The sequence below is a fragment of the Aptenodytes forsteri genome, unplaced genomic scaffold, assembly GCF_000699145.1.
Source record: "Aptenodytes forsteri isolate BGI_AS27 unplaced genomic scaffold, ASM69914v1 Scaffold216, whole genome shotgun sequence".
Taxonomy (NCBI): domain Eukaryota; kingdom Metazoa; phylum Chordata; class Aves; order Sphenisciformes; family Spheniscidae; genus Aptenodytes; species Aptenodytes forsteri.
In genome coordinates, this window is record NW_008796114.1 from 1,829,283 (window position 1) to 1,847,176 (window position 17,894).

The window sequence follows — 17,894 nt, forward strand, 5'->3', positions numbered from 1 at the left end:
GGTCTTGCTGGAAACCCTGAAGATAAAAATAGCTTTTTTAACCTAGTGAAGGAAGAAAGGAAGTACAGCTAATTAAACAAATTACTCTTTTTTTTCCTACCTAATTTGCATCACCAAATGCCTTCATAATATAGGAAGATAGACATATTTATATTTGTATACCTGTAATGTACAGTTTTCTTTTCGTTTGAGGAACTCCACAAACCTGGCCACCACTCCTGGTGTGCTTATGACTTCATCTATTGGGGGATTTGGTTCTATTTAAAATAAAAAGCAAAGTTAGACTGCATCAAAATAATATCCAATGACATACTGACTCCTCTTTTCTGAGAGTGTGTTCTTTTTCTACAATACTGCTTTACCTTTACTAAAAGGCAATGGATTCCTATCTGTCACGATAAGACGACTCTATCTTGAATTTTGGGGTAACAAGGTAACGTGATTCAAAACACTAATGCACTCAGTAATTTAGGCAGACCAACTTCACAGCAGCTGTTCTATGAGGTCACTCTGGCATGCACGCATGCAGAGAAACTTCAGTGTATCAGCATATTTGAGCCAGAGACACTGCCTACAATATTTAAACTTACATTAAAGAGTAGACATCACATCTGCATCACTTAGTAGTTATACAGATTTCAAGAGAAGTGACTGTTACATACATCTAGCTGACATTTTGCAAAACAGAGCTTCATCCAGAAATTTCTGTATGAAACTCAATCTTTATTGCTGTCAAAGTAAAAACATATGCCAGGGACGTTTCTACATTTTTCTCCAAGTAATTTCAGCCCTTACCTTTAGAAAGAAGCTTTCGGAACTTCTGGGTGGCTGAAAGTTGCTGTTCTGGACTATTGGAGAAAATCATCTCAATCATATCAGAGGTGATGACTGCACTCTAGGATTCAGGTGGGGGAGACAGAATGAGTGAGAGAGAGCAAGAGGGAAAACAAAATCTGGGATTAGTGGTAAAAAGGTTACAACATCTGGTAAACCGGTATCAGGTTTCTCTCTTACTGAGTAAAAACCTAGATAAGACCATTATGGACAACAAATGTGTCATCATACATGTACATCTACATAAGCAGCATCATTCTTACATGTAGTCTTTCTTTTCTGGAAGCCAAAATTAAAGTTTTACTTAAGATATGGCAAGAAAATTACTCTTCAGAATCTCTCACCGGTATTCTCTCCCCTTTTTTTCTATCTCCCCTCCTCTAAAATAAATGTAAAATTGTCACCTTCAACAAAAGGTAGTTTAAATTGGAATAGCAATTACTGTTATGCAAGAACACCACTTTGATTATGCTATTGTTTAGAGTTCTGTAACATGTACATTTTGACTCATTCTCTTACACCAAAATGTATAGGACCTGTCAGTTTTAGAAGAGTTGACAAACCTAATGCTTGTCATCATAATCAAGTAAGAGTATTAAATTTTCCATAATACTGACGGTTTCCACTAATACGGCTAAATTAAATCAGCAACCTTTCTTATGCCAGGTAAAATCTGACATTCTGTTCATCACACATGTAAACCCATGTAAAGAAGCATAAGGGAAGTCAGATTTTTTCTTCCACTTCTTCTGATCTAAATCGTTAGATAAGTAGGGAGACAGATGACAGTGCTGAAAATACTTGAGCTTTGTCTGTAACAGCTAACAGCTCCAACTGTTAAGATCCTGAAATTAATGATATTTAAAATAGTAAAGTGCATAATGGTAGTATTATCTCAATTAGATAGGCTCCTTTTCTTACTTTTTACTATTAATTTCATATAAGCTTCCACACAAATAATTAAATGGTATTTAGGACTTGTCTGACGTTTAAAGACTATCTTGAAGAATAAAACAATATATTCTATTAGTGATCTACCACACTGTTTATAGGCATTTCTCTGTTTCTCAGTAATTTTCAAGGCTGGTATAACCACCAACAGAAAACAAGCCTAGCCTGATTTCTATGAAAACATCATTTGCATCCTCTGAATACAGACAAAAGTGTGAAGATCAGTGGTCAGACTTTTAAGTGAGGACTGTACTTTCCTTAAACTTCTCTGTTACAGCCTGAATCCCTTACCATTTTTCTTTCCAGGGAAAGGACTACGGTAAAGAAACAGGGAGAAAGCAGAAAAGTCTAACTTCCACTAAAAGTCTGTTTATAGATTTCTCTGTTTCTCAGTAATTTTCAAGGCTGGTATAACCACCAACAGAAAACAAGCCTAGCCTGATTTCTATGAAAACATCATTTGCATCCTCTGAATACAGACAAAAGTGTGAAGATCAGTGGTCAGACTTTTAAGTGAGGACTGTACTTTCCTTAAACTTCTCTGTTACAGCCTGAATCCCTTACCATTTTTCTTTCCAGGGAAAGGACTATGGTAAAGAAACAGGGAGAAAGCAGAAAAGTCTAACTTCCACTAAAAGTTTTTTCTGTAGGATGAAATTCCAGCTTGGAAAGGAGTTCAAGGACACATGCAGATAGATAAGCTAGGTCTAGCTGTGTTTCCAACACCCTGGCTAAAAATGGTGCCACTTGAAAGTCCGCTAACAAAGATTTCCACTGAGCCCCTTTTTACTTTGTAAACTGTAATAACACATTGCCTGGTTTGTATTTTCATGTTTCAAGTATTATGAATTCCAGATTAAAAAAACCCAACAACTCCGGGCAACAGTTGATAAAATCACCCATAATGGTAAACACCAAAACCAGGAAGTAATCAGCCTGCCTAGAACAATGACATTTTATTTAACTTTCTTGAAAACATATCCACTGAGCAACCACTCACTCTATCCATAACATTTTTCTCTCATGTAACCTGTTTCAGGGCAGTTCACCGATAGGTGTTCAAGAGCTGTCCATAAGCTCTTTGAATGCCATTTTCCACATTCTTCTGGAATTCCATTCCCCTCAAAGTCACTGCAAAACAGGCCTGCCCAGTTTCAACAAACACTGTATCCTTTCTCATCACTTACAGAAGTCATCTCCATGTTGTTCATCTGAGCCTCATGGAAGCCACCATCTGACATCACTTCCTCCTCCGCTTCTTCCTCAGCTGTTGCAACATTTCGGCGTTTAAACAACTAAAGAGAGAAAGTATTTAACGTATATTATATAGCCAATATATACACAGCATGTTGTGTTAGGCTGCAATAAAAATGCAATACAAAATTCTTACAACCTGAAAGAAGCTAGTGTACTGGCTACAGGACTCCTCCTGACAGTAAATGGAGAAAGTTTAGTCATAGAGTAAATGAAAACAGCAACGTGCTGTACTGGTTCCCAACATTTCTGAAAAATTCTCACTGATATTCCCTTCTCTTCTTCACCATCCCCCTCCATCTACAACCTATCTCTAGCTTCCAGACAATTGGTTTCTTGCAGAGGATGCTGAGGCTCAAAGACCTGAAAAATTGCTGTGTATAACAGATCATAGAATCATAGAATCATTGAGGTTGGAAAAGACCTCTAAGATCATCGAGTCCAACCGTCGACCCAACACCACCATGTCCACTAAACCATGTCCCTAAGTGCCTCATCTACTCGTCTTTTAAATACCTCCAGGGATGGGGACTCCACCACTTCCCTGGGCAGCCTGTTCCAATGTTTAACCACTCTTTCAGTAAAGAAATTTTTCCTTACATCCAATCTAAACCTCCCCTGGCGCAACTTGAGATCTTTGTAGAATGCCTGCAGAGGCTGGGATAATTGAGTTACGGTGGCAAAAAGAGGGCTTTGGAGGATGATCACATGGGATTGAAATTATACTGGGAAGAACGGAATTTGGTTGCTACCACTTAGAGAAGGTACCCAGTTTGAGATGTCATGAGGAGAGCTAGAGAGGCTACAGCTTCTCCCCTTAATGCAGCTGTCTCATTGGAAGAAACATTAGCAATGACAAGATGGCTTTGGGGGTGCTGCTAGGCCTGTTGAGTTCAGGAAGCAAGACTCCAGCATTGAGCCATGTCAGATTTGCACCACTGCAGATAGGCAAGACAGAGTCCTGACACAGACCTGCTGTTACTCATCTCCCGAGAAGATGGGGAGGAAACAGTATGTAAAACTGCTAAGTCTATAGCAACCCTAGGTCAGTGATAGGCATCCTTATGGAATGCTATTCCTTCTAAGCCACTGTATGATGTGCCCACTCAAGCTCAACAAACGTGCTCAAATACAATCTTAAACCAAAATTTATACATTGCCAAGATACGTGAAAATTCAGAGGCCTGACGTTATTTTTGTGGGGTTGTTCAGCTTAAAAAAAAAAAAACACCACACAAACAACAAACAAAACCCAAAAAAAGGGGACTTTAAACAAACTTCAATGAGCTATGTGCCAAATACATAAAAGAGAAGTACCTGTACAAGGTCTGAAATTGTAGAGCTGCAGACTCTGCTTGCAACTCCACTTCTGCTCCACTGTTAGTCCAGTTAGGACTAACAATTTTCCTTAACAGAAGGAAATACTGCCACACACTTTATTTAGCCAACCTGTGGTAATCAGGTCCAAGGCAGGTCAGAGGCACAGATAAGACAGAAAATGACTCATCGTCTTCCTAATTTAGTAATGGCTTTACAAAGTAAGACCGATGACATTCTGTGCTACCAGTAGTCTGGAAATGCTACCTGCAGATACTGAGCAAAATCAACAAGTCTTGCCACTCCCTCTCAGAACTCTCCCCTACCTTTCCTTGAAAGCATCCGGTATTGACACTGCGAAAACAGTATTAAGCAGAACAGATTACAGACTTGACCTGCCATTCCAAACACAAGCATATTACTATCTTCATTCTAACTCCAGAAACCTCAACACTGATGAAAAAGGCTTCATTATAACTTTGTTTGAAATTGAACCAATCCCTTAAAGCTTCCAGTGAACACAAGAACAAACGGAAGAACTGTTCAGTGCTACTGGTTTTTATCAGAAGATGGTTTTCATCATGTCTTGTCACTGCTGCTGTTTCCTGATTAAACCTGCAGAGCACCTGCTACTTTGCAACATGAATGAAGCAGTGAGAACTAGCAAGACACGAGCAGGTAGAGAAGCTTCATTTCCAAGCATTTTTGTCAATCATTTTGCTTACAACATATACTAAATCCACTACTTAAGGTACCAGCCTTAGAGGCATAAACATAGCATGAACTTTTGTAAATTCATAAATGAACTGAAACTTAAAAGACAGAAAACTGAGAAGAATCAGGTCAACAAATTATTTCTTCCCTCAAGAAAATCATTACTGCAACTTATAAGGACTTGGTCAGACCTTCTCCTCCTCCTATTCCAGCTGCAATGTTTCCTTCCATTTCACCCCAGCTTGCCATTCTTTGAACAGAGATTAGAGCCACCACAACTCAGGTAGCAAAAAAAAAAAGAAAAAAAACAAAACCCATAAACAAAAAGCAAAACAGGAGTTCCTCAGTCACGTTCAGTGCAAGGTCAGACAGCTTTGCTCATATCATCTTTAAGCTGCTCTGGCCAATCTTACACTTGAGTGAATGAGGAGCACTCACTAAGTTTTGTAGAGCCTGCAGAAGAGACAGTAAAGTCTGCAAGTGACTGATTTCAGACTGACTATGTATGAATTTGGCAGGGCAGGAACAACTAAGAAGGTGCTTGGGAGAAGCAAAGAGCCAGAGACAGTGCAAGACAAGACTGTTCAAGGACTGGTTATGGTTATTGCAACTCTAGTACAGTACCTGTTCCTCTCTCTTTTGCTTCCGTAGCTGAAGACCCTCTTCTTCCCGCCTGCGACGCATCTCATCAGGGTTTAGAGATTTGTTCTTGTAGCTCTTCAGTCGGAAATTCTCTTTTCCTGAGGTCGTCATGATTCCTTTACAATGCAATTAAAAAGAGAAGTCAGAAAACAATTACTCTTCAATAACACATCATTTTATATTCTGTCTCCCTCTCTTAATCTCTGTAGCCATGCGCTTCCAGCCACTGCCCTCCTATATCCTGTCACCTAACTTCCAATAACTTAGAAGGTGTAAAACAAAATTTCACAGAATCGTCACTTCTGTGTGCCAGTTCTTCACATCAGACCAACAAACTTTTATATTACTCTCTGAGGCTGCAAGGCATGAATAAATGAAATATTTTATTAAGAAAGAACTGAGATCTATAAGGCAGAGTATACAGCCTGGGCTAAAAAAAAAACCTGCACTAATAAATCTTAACATTTCTCCACACAGAGAATTAGCCAAACTAATTATATTCCCCTGTCTTCACTCAGAAGTGAAGGGGTCTTAGCTGCTTTTTAGCTTAATTCACTTTGCAAGTCAGTACAGTGGCTTTTTTGCACTCCAAATCCACATTTTAAGTTAATTCAACACAACCCTGTGTTCCTTCTATCCAGACACAGCCTACAAGAAAAATGAAATGGAGAGAGAAATTTTAGGTGAGGATGGTTTAACCACTGAAAATGCTCACTCCTGCAGAGAAAGCAGTGCTATTTTTCCCCTCCTCCCCACCCCCAGCCTCTAATCCTGCCACTGTTCATGCAGAGGGGCCTTTTTTCAGTCTATGATTTCCAAGTGGATCAGCATTTATAGCTACCCATGATGATTTTCACATGTACAATGCTGCACTTTGGAGTTACTTAGCATAAAACAATAGCTATAAAACTGTGTGGAAAGGCCACGCCCCCCTTAAATCAACGGGCTGTGGATCAGGTCTCTACTCTGAGTGCTCCATTCTGCTGCTACTTCCCTCCTTACATGCCCCCTTTAAATCCAAAAAAGGTTGGGAACCAAATTCTAAACATCTTGGTACTTCCATGCATCTTCATGCAGACGCAGAATCTCTAATACATTGTAAATATCTGCAACTCCGTAATACAAAATTTAGGAAACTATACTATATAAAAAGTTACTCCACAGGGCTTTTAAAGGTCTCTTTCAAATGCCCTAACATGTTGTATTAAATATGCTACTGTCCTGGTTTCGGCTGGGATAGAGTTAATTTTCTTCCTAGTAGCTGGTATAGTGCTCAAATTCCATAAGCACAGAATTACCAGGTGATAAATGATCTCCTGTGCACTTTTTACTTTAAAATGGAGCAACACGAGTGTATACAGACTCTCAACAGCTTAGGTTTCCTATTTAAAATACATCAAAGGTATAATCGAGTCTACTCTAAACTCTTTTTGTTTGTTAGCACAAAGTGTTTTAAGAGATTAAAAAAAAGAGGATACCCAAACACGCTTCTTGTTAGAGCCTCTTTTTAAGTTGCTGCTACTTGACAACCTTTTATAAGAATTCTGATGATCAGAACTGACTTTCACAGAAGACATTTCGGGCATCACTTCAAGCATTACTGTATTCTGCCAACTGAGATTTAAAAAACTGTTAAGAGACACAAAACTACTGTATTCAAGATCAGTCAGTCACAGATTGCACTGAATGCAACATAAAAACCTGAGCGTATAGGTAAGTAATTCAGCAGCCTAATTCTGCTGAAAAGGCTCTTCCTGAAATGGCTTTTTTTTAAAATAAAGGTCGTACAAAAAGGTAAATCTCAGAACGCCAGAAGTTCCCCACATCATTCTTACCAGCTTAGAGACCCCTTTCTTCCTGTGTTTAGGTGTCTGAGCTTAAAGTGTTCATGTTTCTTACAATATGTTTGGCAATAACATTTTCTTCCCGTTTTTAGTTTAAGTGACTACTACCTGTATATTAAACATACAAACTATTTGGGGAAGTCCTGGATTTTAACTGTAAAAAGAAGCCCGGGCTAACAAATACTCAGAGTACAAAATTTCTTTTGTTTCTAAAACATTTTGAAAGAAATATTTGGTATATTTTAGAATCAGCAAAATGAACCCGAGCACCAGATGGACAACCATGAGCTAAAAGGACACGCCTAACAGGAAAACAGCTTTGCAGCCACTCTAGCCCATCTGCCCTTGAGCATGAACACACACAGGCACACACCACAGTCCAGGTAAGATCTCAGGCCTTCCGTGACATTATTAATAATTCTCCATTTTTGTCTGGAACATGTCTTCTCAAACTCACAAGACTATATTTGCCTTTATTTGGGATTTCAGGACTTTGATAGCTCCTGTGGTCATTTCACACCTTCACTTTCAATGCCTAAAAGTTCTTAATTTAAATAAATCCTTGACAGGGAACATTTTCATTTCTTAATACTGAATTTCACCTCATTTCTATTATGTAGCTCCTCCGTATGATGTTCCAGTGTTTCTAAACATCAATGACACCATCCAACTTCATCATCAGCAAGTTTCCTTAGCATATTCTTCCTTATTGTATTTATTTACCTAGTTTCCCCTCATCTCCCAACTTGCGTATTAATTTCTTTCCATTAATTTTGCTTCTGACTTTAAGGTAATAGTTTTCATTTTCCTCTCAGAGCTCTATTAGCCCTCTCCCGTTGTACTTAACATCATCGTTTCATTTATTGAAAATACAGGCACAGGATTTACTTGAATTCTCTGACTTTACCTCAACCCCTCTACCTAACGGCTTCACAAGAATTATCTTCTATTTATTACACCCTTTACAAGCGTTAGCTGCAACTTTTGGCTATGCTCATTTCCGACTTTCAAGACAGCTCACTTTGCTGACTAACACCTTCTTCTATTTTTTGAGTAATCTGTACGCTTAAAATCCTTTCAAAATAGCGTAGTGTGTTTTACCTGGGAGTAAAGCCTTCCTACAAATTCCTACCACCAAATGACTGGGAAGACAGTTTCTTCTATTAAATGTGAAAAAAACTAAGCTCCCTTCACCACTGAGAAGTTATCAATTCAACTAGTAATGAGCTCAATAGTTTATTTCATAGTAGTCCCTCACTGGTAGTAAGTAAACAAAATCCCAACACATAGCCACATACCCATTTTATATACCTGCCTATCTAACCTGTATAACTATTAAATCCAAAGTTATTTTCTAAAAGCAGCTTTTGTAATATCCTCAATATCTCCTAAAATCAATTCTTTCTTGATCATTCTTTTACTGGTTCCCCAGCTACTGGTGAAAAATTCAATGACCACATCCAGGATTTCATGTGGCCCGCATCTACTGCTAGCATCTTTAGACCTCTTCAGTGTGAGCACACAAATTATTTTTTTAGGACTGAAAATACAACAATCCTATGTTAGTTGTTACAGTCATCCAAGGATTGTTTGCTATAAATCTCCTCTTCCATTTTTCAGGATGCAGCCTTTCCCCCAGACTAAACCACAGAGGCAAAACAACTTCAAATTGCCTCACTCATCTTCAGCAGCTTTGTTGTGGCATAACTGAAAAATCTTTCAATGGTCACTTTAAATTCACCCGTGGTAATTTCTCCATAGCAAACCCTGGATCTTCTCTGAACTATCAAAATTAATGCTACTTCGGGTGAAAATCTGTGGTGGTTGTCATGGAAATGTTCTACCCATCTTTTCTTTCCTAAAGATAGCGTAGTATTTTCCACATTTTTTTCATACTCCTGTCTACAGATAAAAACCGCTGGCGACCTGGTGAGGACTTTTCATGGTGTATACTTTGGGGTTTTGTGCAGGACCACTCAAACCCCATATGCTGCTTTCTCCTCCTCAGTTTGGCTGCCATGAAAAAATGATTTTTAGTAAAATTAAAAACACCATCTATTCCTGAATGTCTGCATTTCCCTAAGGAAATGATGATCCCCAAATTTTTCGCTGATCAAGACAAGTACCCTACCAAATGTGGATGTGTTCTAAGCACACATTTCTAGGAGAAAGGAGAAGTACTGCCTTTCTCCTTGCTCATCAAGTCAAAGAAATTCAGAGGCACTGGGAAACACAGAGTCACTTACTGTGATGACCTACCTTGTCCCAAGTAACCATCTAGATAGGAACAAAAACGAACTTGCTGCCTTCTTAAATCAGTTATCACTGTCACTAGACTTAAGGACTTTGCCAGAAGGAATGCCATGTGACTAATACTCTTGGATATTCCACACGTCAGAGGTATCCAGATGTAAAAATAAAGGCCTTACAAACCAAGGCCTGCATAATGGTATATATATAACCCAGATGACTGAGACTAAGATTACCAAATACACTGCTGCTATTAAAGACTGTCAGAGACAAACCTTCCTTCTTTGGAATTAGGGGTGGGAATAAGGAGAAAAAAAAAAAAAAAAAAAAAAAAGTATTTCAGAAGTGTAGACCTGTACAAGAAATTCTACCTTCCAATGGAAATATATCGGAAGAGGAAGACTTTTGAAAATGAGTGGACAACGAGGTTGAAGAGAAATGGTGTAAGTGACTAAAAAAGTTATCTTGAAGATCCATGATCTGACATATTACCAGTCTATGTTTCCTAACAGAGGCAGTTGTCAGAAGGAAAGGACTCACTGGAGGCATACTTGTGAGCTCTACCGTACCCTCAAACTGCTGTGTCTCCTTTAGATTGCTGCCAGAGAGACAGTGAAAAGATACGAGAGGCACTGTTGGCTCTGAAAGGACAACCCATGTCAGAAACGGCACTGTCAAGATGGAACTCCAAGCAGTGAGAGAAGCTGGAATTATTCAAGGTAAGAAATGGTTCAGCTACACTACAAAACCTTTACTTCCAAGGAGATCTTTGTTTGTTTATTGGCTCTGCCATAGGACTCTAGACCTCCTAGAGAATTAAAGTTTCCTCACAATCGTGCTTCTTGACATCATGCCAAATACCTACAGTACAGCCTGGACAGATGTTTGAGCAATTCATTGAGCTCTGATTACAGGATGGATCATCTCCTGACACTCTTAGTGACAGACTAGAAAACCTATCCAATTTAAAACTCCCCTGAAAGCAGCACTTGGTCATTCATTACTCTCATCAACACGCTCCCTACAAATCCAACGTTTTGGCCACAAATGCCTTTGGTTTTTTTCCCCATGAAGTGTAGATTTTGGAATGCCCTTCTAATTTGCTTTTTGGCAATTCTAAGGCAAGAGGTTCAGGATGCTAACAGAAGTATTTAAATCTTGTGGAAGTAAACTGTCAGCTTTCTTGGAGGTGACAGACAACGAAAGCTCTTCATCATAAAACCATGAGTAACATAGGGCGTAGAACGATAAAAACTATCACCTGGGATTAATGCTATTTCCCTGGAAAAACTTACAGAGCAACATCCTACATTTGCCATCATCCTAGAGAGATGAAAACACATCCACCAAGTCTCTACACTGTTGTCAGTGTTATCTGAGGGAAAAAAGAAAATAAAGAAAACAAGCAGACTGAATTCTCTCTTCACTGCCACCTCCTGTTGTTTGAAAAACCGGCTCAACCAGATAAACATTTTGGTGAGGCTGTATCTGCTTCTTTTGCAAAATTATTTGACAAAGCATACCGGATTACAGCAGTCTATGGGAATGCCCATCAGTACAAACACCCACATCACCTGAGGGACAGGGGTGTTACTTCCTAATTTCAAATGTCTTCAGACTCTTATAAAGCTCAGGACATCTAGAGGAAAGGATATTTAACCATCTCAACTACAAAAAGCTATTGTTCAAGCACAACACAGACGATTTCTAAAACCTTTGCTTAACTTTCTCTAGCTGTAAAATGGGATTGGGAAACAGGTCTCACAGGCACTATAAAATTAACAGTTACAGTACTTGTAAAAACCTGCAAAGTAAGTTTTGCTGATGATGTATCAAAACCTAGCACTAACAAGGAAACAAAATGATCACGTGAATTTCATTTTCTGTGGCTTGGGAAAGCTGCAGCAGCAGGCACAAGCGCTATTCACTAGCAGGAATGACAGACTGCAGTTTATGCAGAATAGCAGGGACCCACACTCGTAGGGCAACCATCACACAAAAGTGATGGAGAAGAAACAGAACCACCACTTTCTGCTATCCAAAAGGCTAGAAGATTAAAGGAGCTTCAAGTGCAACATTTGAATGTACATCTTTACATATAAGACTCGTAGCTAAACACGGATAGAACATATAGCCTTGAAACAGGGTTCAGACTTCTACAGACTTTCTGTCAAAAACTGGAAGAAGGGAACTTCTTCATGGAATTGCTGCCCATCTCCGTATCTTTCAAATCCGCTTTATTTTGCAGGCTTCCTAATCCTATTAGTCTTCTTCCATGCCCAGTAGTAGGCCTTAATTCACAATTGTTTCTGTTCTAGCACCTTTATAAACCTATGAAATAGCAAACCAAGTACTAATCCACCTCATCTATAGCAAATTTGGCATGTTCTAGTTCTAGACCACTTGGCAAGTTGGACTGGTACTTGCTTAAAAATGAGAACAATCTTAAAACTTAAGATAATTAACGCAAGGCCTGAAAAGACATAAAATTTTGCACAATATGGAACATGATATTACAGACAAATTAAAAGCCTCAATATTGACTGTTGCTCAAAAGCAAACAAAAAAAAAGGAGAAAAGAAAATAAACTGTGTTATCTGAACAATGTTGAGGATACCTGATGTCCAAGTTTGTAGGGATGTCACATTTCAACAATGTGACCTCCTCATCTTCCACAAAAGAAAAAAGGGCTGAAAAGGTGGTTAAAATAAAAATGAACAACCACCATATGAAAGGTATTTCTGCAAAATGACTAAACTTGAAGGGTCAATTGAGTATACCCCCAGGTAACATTCAGAAAGATCTTCTGTGCTTGCAAAAAATAGGTTTTTAAGAGACTTGCCTAAAATCAGGCCAACACCAGCTTGCCAGGCCCCTGATCATCCTTTTTTACACTAAAAAACACACAGAAAGAAACAAAATAAAAAAATCCAGGAAGCGTATTTCTGGTTGCAGCAAAAAAAACACTAACAGAAATAGAATTACCTGACACTTGGTGCTGTCTCAGAAACTGATCCATCACATCAGCCTGTACTACCAGTTAAGCGCACTGACAGCCACACAACTGGGCACTTAAGTCAATTTTTAAAAGTTTAAGGATTATGCTTTTTCTTTTTTTTTTTTTTTTGAAGAAACACCACTGAAGAGATTAAGTAGTAATGCATTTACAAGGTTTATTGGAAAACAGTTTTACGGGAGGTGGGGTGGGGGAGTGTCAATAAAAGATTATACACAGTATATCTAGCACTTCACTACACATTGGCTATCACAAAGATATTTCCAAGATGTTTTGAGTTCAGTTTTTTTAAAGGTCCATTTTGACCTAACGAGGCAGCAGATACAGCTTTCAAAGTTCCAGAAAGCTTTTAACTTGAGCAAGAGGGCAAAAAACCTGACTCTCAAAGCCAGGTCAACTTAAAAGGAAAACATCTTCAAATTTGTTAACTGAGACTTTCTGATTTGAGTTGCAAACACAAAATTCCTTTACTGCATTCAAAGTCATTGCAGTGCAATATATCTGTTTAAATGAAAAAAACCTCATCCTGATTTCTATAACCCCACAGTCCACAATCAACCTCAAACCAAAAAGGTCCCACAAGTCATAAAACAAAGCAGCTAGTGACAGGGAATTAAACTTTTCAGACACACAGGATAATACTAACATTAAAAAAAATAACCTCACTTTAACGTGCCCACCTACACAAAATAACAAAAGTGATTATGCCTGTGTGCCAAACTAAAACATAATCTGTTTTTCTTTTAAAGCAGAGATTCATTTGTATTTTGATTAAGATTACAGCACATCCTTCCTGCACTTACAGAATGAGCTGACCCACAATGTATTTTCTGTAAGATCATATCGAAAAACTGGACCATTTGAAAAACAACATCTCTATCATTTGACAGTCATCATCTGTCAGGAAAAAAAATCATCCTAACATTTCTAACATCCTAACATGCCCTAAACATTCTTTACAAGAGAATGAGAGTGCACCTTTCAGCATTTCTTATCATGAAAATAAGAAATCCCAGACACTTTAAAACAAATTAGGTTAAAAAGAAACTAAATTATTAATTAATTTGACTTTGTAGTTTCAAGCAACTTTTGTTTGGGGTTGTAAATGCCAGAAGGCACTGAAACCAAACCTACCTCATGCCTCCCCGATGACAATTTTGCCTTCAACAAATTTATTGGTTGCTGTGACTCAGCATTATAGAAGATATGTGTGCAAAAGCACAAAATAACAGTAGGTCAAAATTCTACTGATTTCATACTAGCTTTGGACATCAGCAACCGAAAGAGTCACATAATACTGATGTATCAGCCGCATCAAGCCAAAAACCACAAGAACTTTAAAGCCTGACGACTCTCTCTCTGCCTCCCTCATCCCATTTACACCTAGTACCCCTCCTACCAAAAGCTCTCGAATCCAACACACAGCACATGCACAAACACACCTCTTTTCCTTTCTGATCATTTTGCAATACAAAAAAAGGTAAAACAAGAAGACACAGGCAGTTAAAGAGGTTATCATGCGGAAGCTATACGAAGGAGTCCTGCATCTTTTAAGAGGCAATCTCATCCTGCTTCAGACAAAAAACACATCACAACAATCTAATACTAATCACATTATTATCTGACTTTACTTAAAGGTAAGTTGTGTTTTTTGTGCCACCAAAAGGTGGTTTGTTTGCCAAAATGACATTTTCATATATAAACAGGTGAATTTTCTTTCAAGTATAACCTTAGCACTAGGTTTGGTAGGCTTACAATGCCTTCTTTGGAGATAAATACACTCAGGATGTTTAGCCACAGGATATTTATTTCTAAAATCAGCGTATCACTTATGTATAATCTCAACTTTATGCCCAGACTGTAAAAAAAAATAAAGATCTGTGTGTGTCAAACTGGTTAGTTTCTCACAGAACATATGAATCCCTACTGCTGAGCCTGGCAAGCAGACTGAACTACCAAATAAAAATAGAAAAAGAGAAAATAATTACTCTAGATCATAAGGAAGCTTTCAGCAGCTGGTGACTAGCTAAATCTTAAGTCTTACGGCATACTCTTAAAACTCAGTCCATTACTCTCTATATACATCCAGGAATACAGTCGTATTTCTTTTAATTCTAATGCTTTTAGCTTCTGCCTCCTCATAACACTAAGCATTAATTATGTTTCAAGAAAGTATTCACTTTATCCCAATTTAAAATTTCTTCTATGTCACTGAGCTCCATTTACTCCTGTCTTACATTAATGGATTAACACAACTGATAACGCGATGTCCAATCTACCATTACTTCCTACCACTTTTTCATACCCTCTTACTACTAACTTCCTTTTTAAACCAATTCTGTTGAAAGAAAATCTACTGTCTGTCACCTGCCTTAGACTACCTCTACTTCTTATCCTTATAATGAATTATTAAGCCTGCACAACGCTTAATGCAGTTCAAGACATTCATGAGGTGGCATAATATAATTTCCAGCCCTACTGTTCTACAGATTTTATTTTTTTCAGAGGCTTTCACCAAGTGTTTTGTTTAAACTTATTTTTGCTGGTTTTCCAAAGTTTCTCTACCTTCTTCAAAATAATTTAAAAGTACTGATATTTCTACAGGCCTTGCATCCTACTGCTGGCATTTTGTACGTCGAAAACCCCACATTCATTCTTGGAAATAACATAGAGAAGTTTAATCCACTACTTGCTTGACAGACTTCAAAAACTGTAGCAGACTAAGGATGGATTTTTTTCTTCAGAGCAGAAAAAAAACTGACTTGCTATCATATCGCTGCCCCTTATCTCTGCAGTTTACATCAGCATTTTTTTTCATTAGTATTATTATATTATTTCAACAAGAACTTCCATTAGGCTTTAGCCCCTTAGTATGAAGCTGGATAATTTTCATATCAGTTCAACTTCCACTCTTGTTCTCTGAAAAAAAAGAGGTGGTCTGGTCTTTCTAACTTCTTGTTTGTCCATTACATCATTCCAGAACCTCCTGTTTAGATATTTCAGCCACTCACTACATTTCATCAAGTGAGTAATTCCTTTAATGTCTTTTATTTTTCTTGACTTGCTCCTCGCCTACTAGGCTCCCTCACACCCCTATTCCCTTTGGCCTTCAGAATTATTTAAACAAATCCATTCAATTTACCTATTTGCTGCTGCTCTTCTATTTCCCCTTATGTTTCCAATGTACATTAAAACCCTAACCCTAATTCACGTCACTTTTTTTTTTTTTAATCTGCTGTATTTTATGCTTTTTCACATAGACTTGATTTCCATTTTTCTGGAGGGCACTGTTTTACAGCCATCAACCTCTCACCTCTTGCCAGAAAGTTACATTTTCCAACCTAGCAACTTCTTTACTGTTGCCTTTAAAGGTACAGTTTCCTTTTGTTTTCTTAAGGATATGAGTTAAGCCCCCCACTTTGCCCCCTCCAGGACTTGTAAAACACTTCAGAAGAAGAATTCCACAATCTCACAGAGAAGGAGACAAACAGAAAGATATCAAAGCAAGCCTGCCAGATACAGGGCAGTCTAAAACAAAACGTACCATTCTGTTCACTTTAGCTTATTCAACAGAAGGGGGGCGGGGGAAGAGAAGAGAGCACTGTATTGAAACACTGAAGTTGAAATAAGACTATCAAACAATCTGGTTAAATAAACATTTACACTTAAAAGTCTCTATAAAGAACCTTTCAGAAACTGCTACAACGTCTGACTGTAGTACTTTTAGTTCTCATAGTGTCTTTGGTCAGTGCTGCTGACATGGGCTGTTGCTGCCTTTCCCTTTACAAAGGGACTAAACTGTGACTTCTCCAGGAACCAGCAGTCAGCTAAATATACAGGACCACATAAGCGAGCCAGGTCTGAAGACATCAACACAGAGAACGTAACATCAGGAAAAAAAAAAAAATCAATGGATGGCACACTGACAGTAAAAGGTAAACATCCCGGTACAGTGTTGGAATGAGAGATGGGATGTGACAAAGATTCTGTTTAGAAGTTTTGGGGGGAGGGGGAGAATCCTAAGCCCCCCAAACAGCCATGTTTCTTGGAAGTGAAGCATCACGGCATCTGTTTGAAAGATTATGACAAGGGAACCCATTCTGAGAAAAGCCTCTATCTCGCATGTCATCTTATGTTACCATGCTTCAAGCTACTCTTCATTTTCCCTGTGCCTATGGGTACGTCTAAAGGGTAATTAAAAGTTGCAACCACAGTTCAAGTAGAAACAAACTTGTTTTGAACGAGCTAGTTCACACGTCAATGCATGTGGTAATGCTGCAGTGAGAACAACATAATGAAGTTACAATAAAAACAAGGACAGATACACCAAAGATTAGTTTGATTCAAACTATTAATTTACACAGTGTTCTATTAACCGTTCTATTCTAACTATTAATTGCCACAGGTATATACAAAATAGCTTTAAAAAAATCTAGTTTCTAGGAATAAAGTTGCAATCCCATTTCCGATAGCCCATAGCCATATCCCAACTTTGTTAATTCTTTCGTTAACATCAAGCAGTCAGAGCAGAAAATACACCAGCGAACAAAAAAATCCAGAGAAACAGCAGTTTGAATAAAGGGACTATTAAACACAACCATTCAGCACCATTTGGGAATTCTGCAGAAACAGCAGCCCAGTATTTTCACAGCTCATGACCTATCTTTTCAGCCCAGAGTTTCAGTTTTCGTGAAACGCCCTCAAGAGGCAAAGCTTAAAATCATCATTACGTGTATTCTTGTACGAGCAATACAAATTTAAAGATTATGAATGGGCCGAGTTCCTGCTGGTTATAAGGTCTCCGGAGACATGACAATTGGAAACGGCCACCACGGCTACAGAGAACGCACAAACCCTTCGTCACATATAGGCAGTCAGAGAGAGAATGCTGTAGCCGGGATAAAGCGAGGCTATGAGGTGATGCTCGCAGGGAGAAGGTACAGCTTTTGTAAGACCGACTAAGATCACTAGGGGAAAAAAAAGCGGACAAGCTTGGAAGACCCAGGAGAAAGTTTCCCTTCCCCTCCCCCTCGAGACCCGGCACTGCCCCTCCTCACACCCCGTCCCCGTCC

General features: G+C 38.5%; 1 protein-coding gene across 2 annotated transcripts in view; it reads right to left on the reverse strand.

The window, feature by feature from the left end:
• The window catches only part of KPNA1 (karyopherin subunit alpha 1), a 52,342-nt gene extending 46,518 nt beyond the window's left edge, over positions 1-5,824 (reverse strand). For both annotated transcript variants that reach the window (XM_009287103.1, XM_009287102.1), the window contains exons 1-4: positions 5,695-5,824; positions 2,973-3,080; positions 796-895; positions 163-257 (exon numbers count right to left, since the gene is read on the reverse strand). In XM_009287103.1, coding sequence (XP_009285378.1) covers positions 163-257; positions 796-895; positions 2,973-3,080; positions 5,695-5,823 — 432 coding nt within the window. In that variant the 5' untranslated portion in view covers position 5,824. The remainder of the gene's footprint in view (positions 1-162; positions 258-795; positions 896-2,972; positions 3,081-5,694) is intronic.
• Between the last annotated feature and the right edge of the window lie 12,070 nt (positions 5,825-17,894).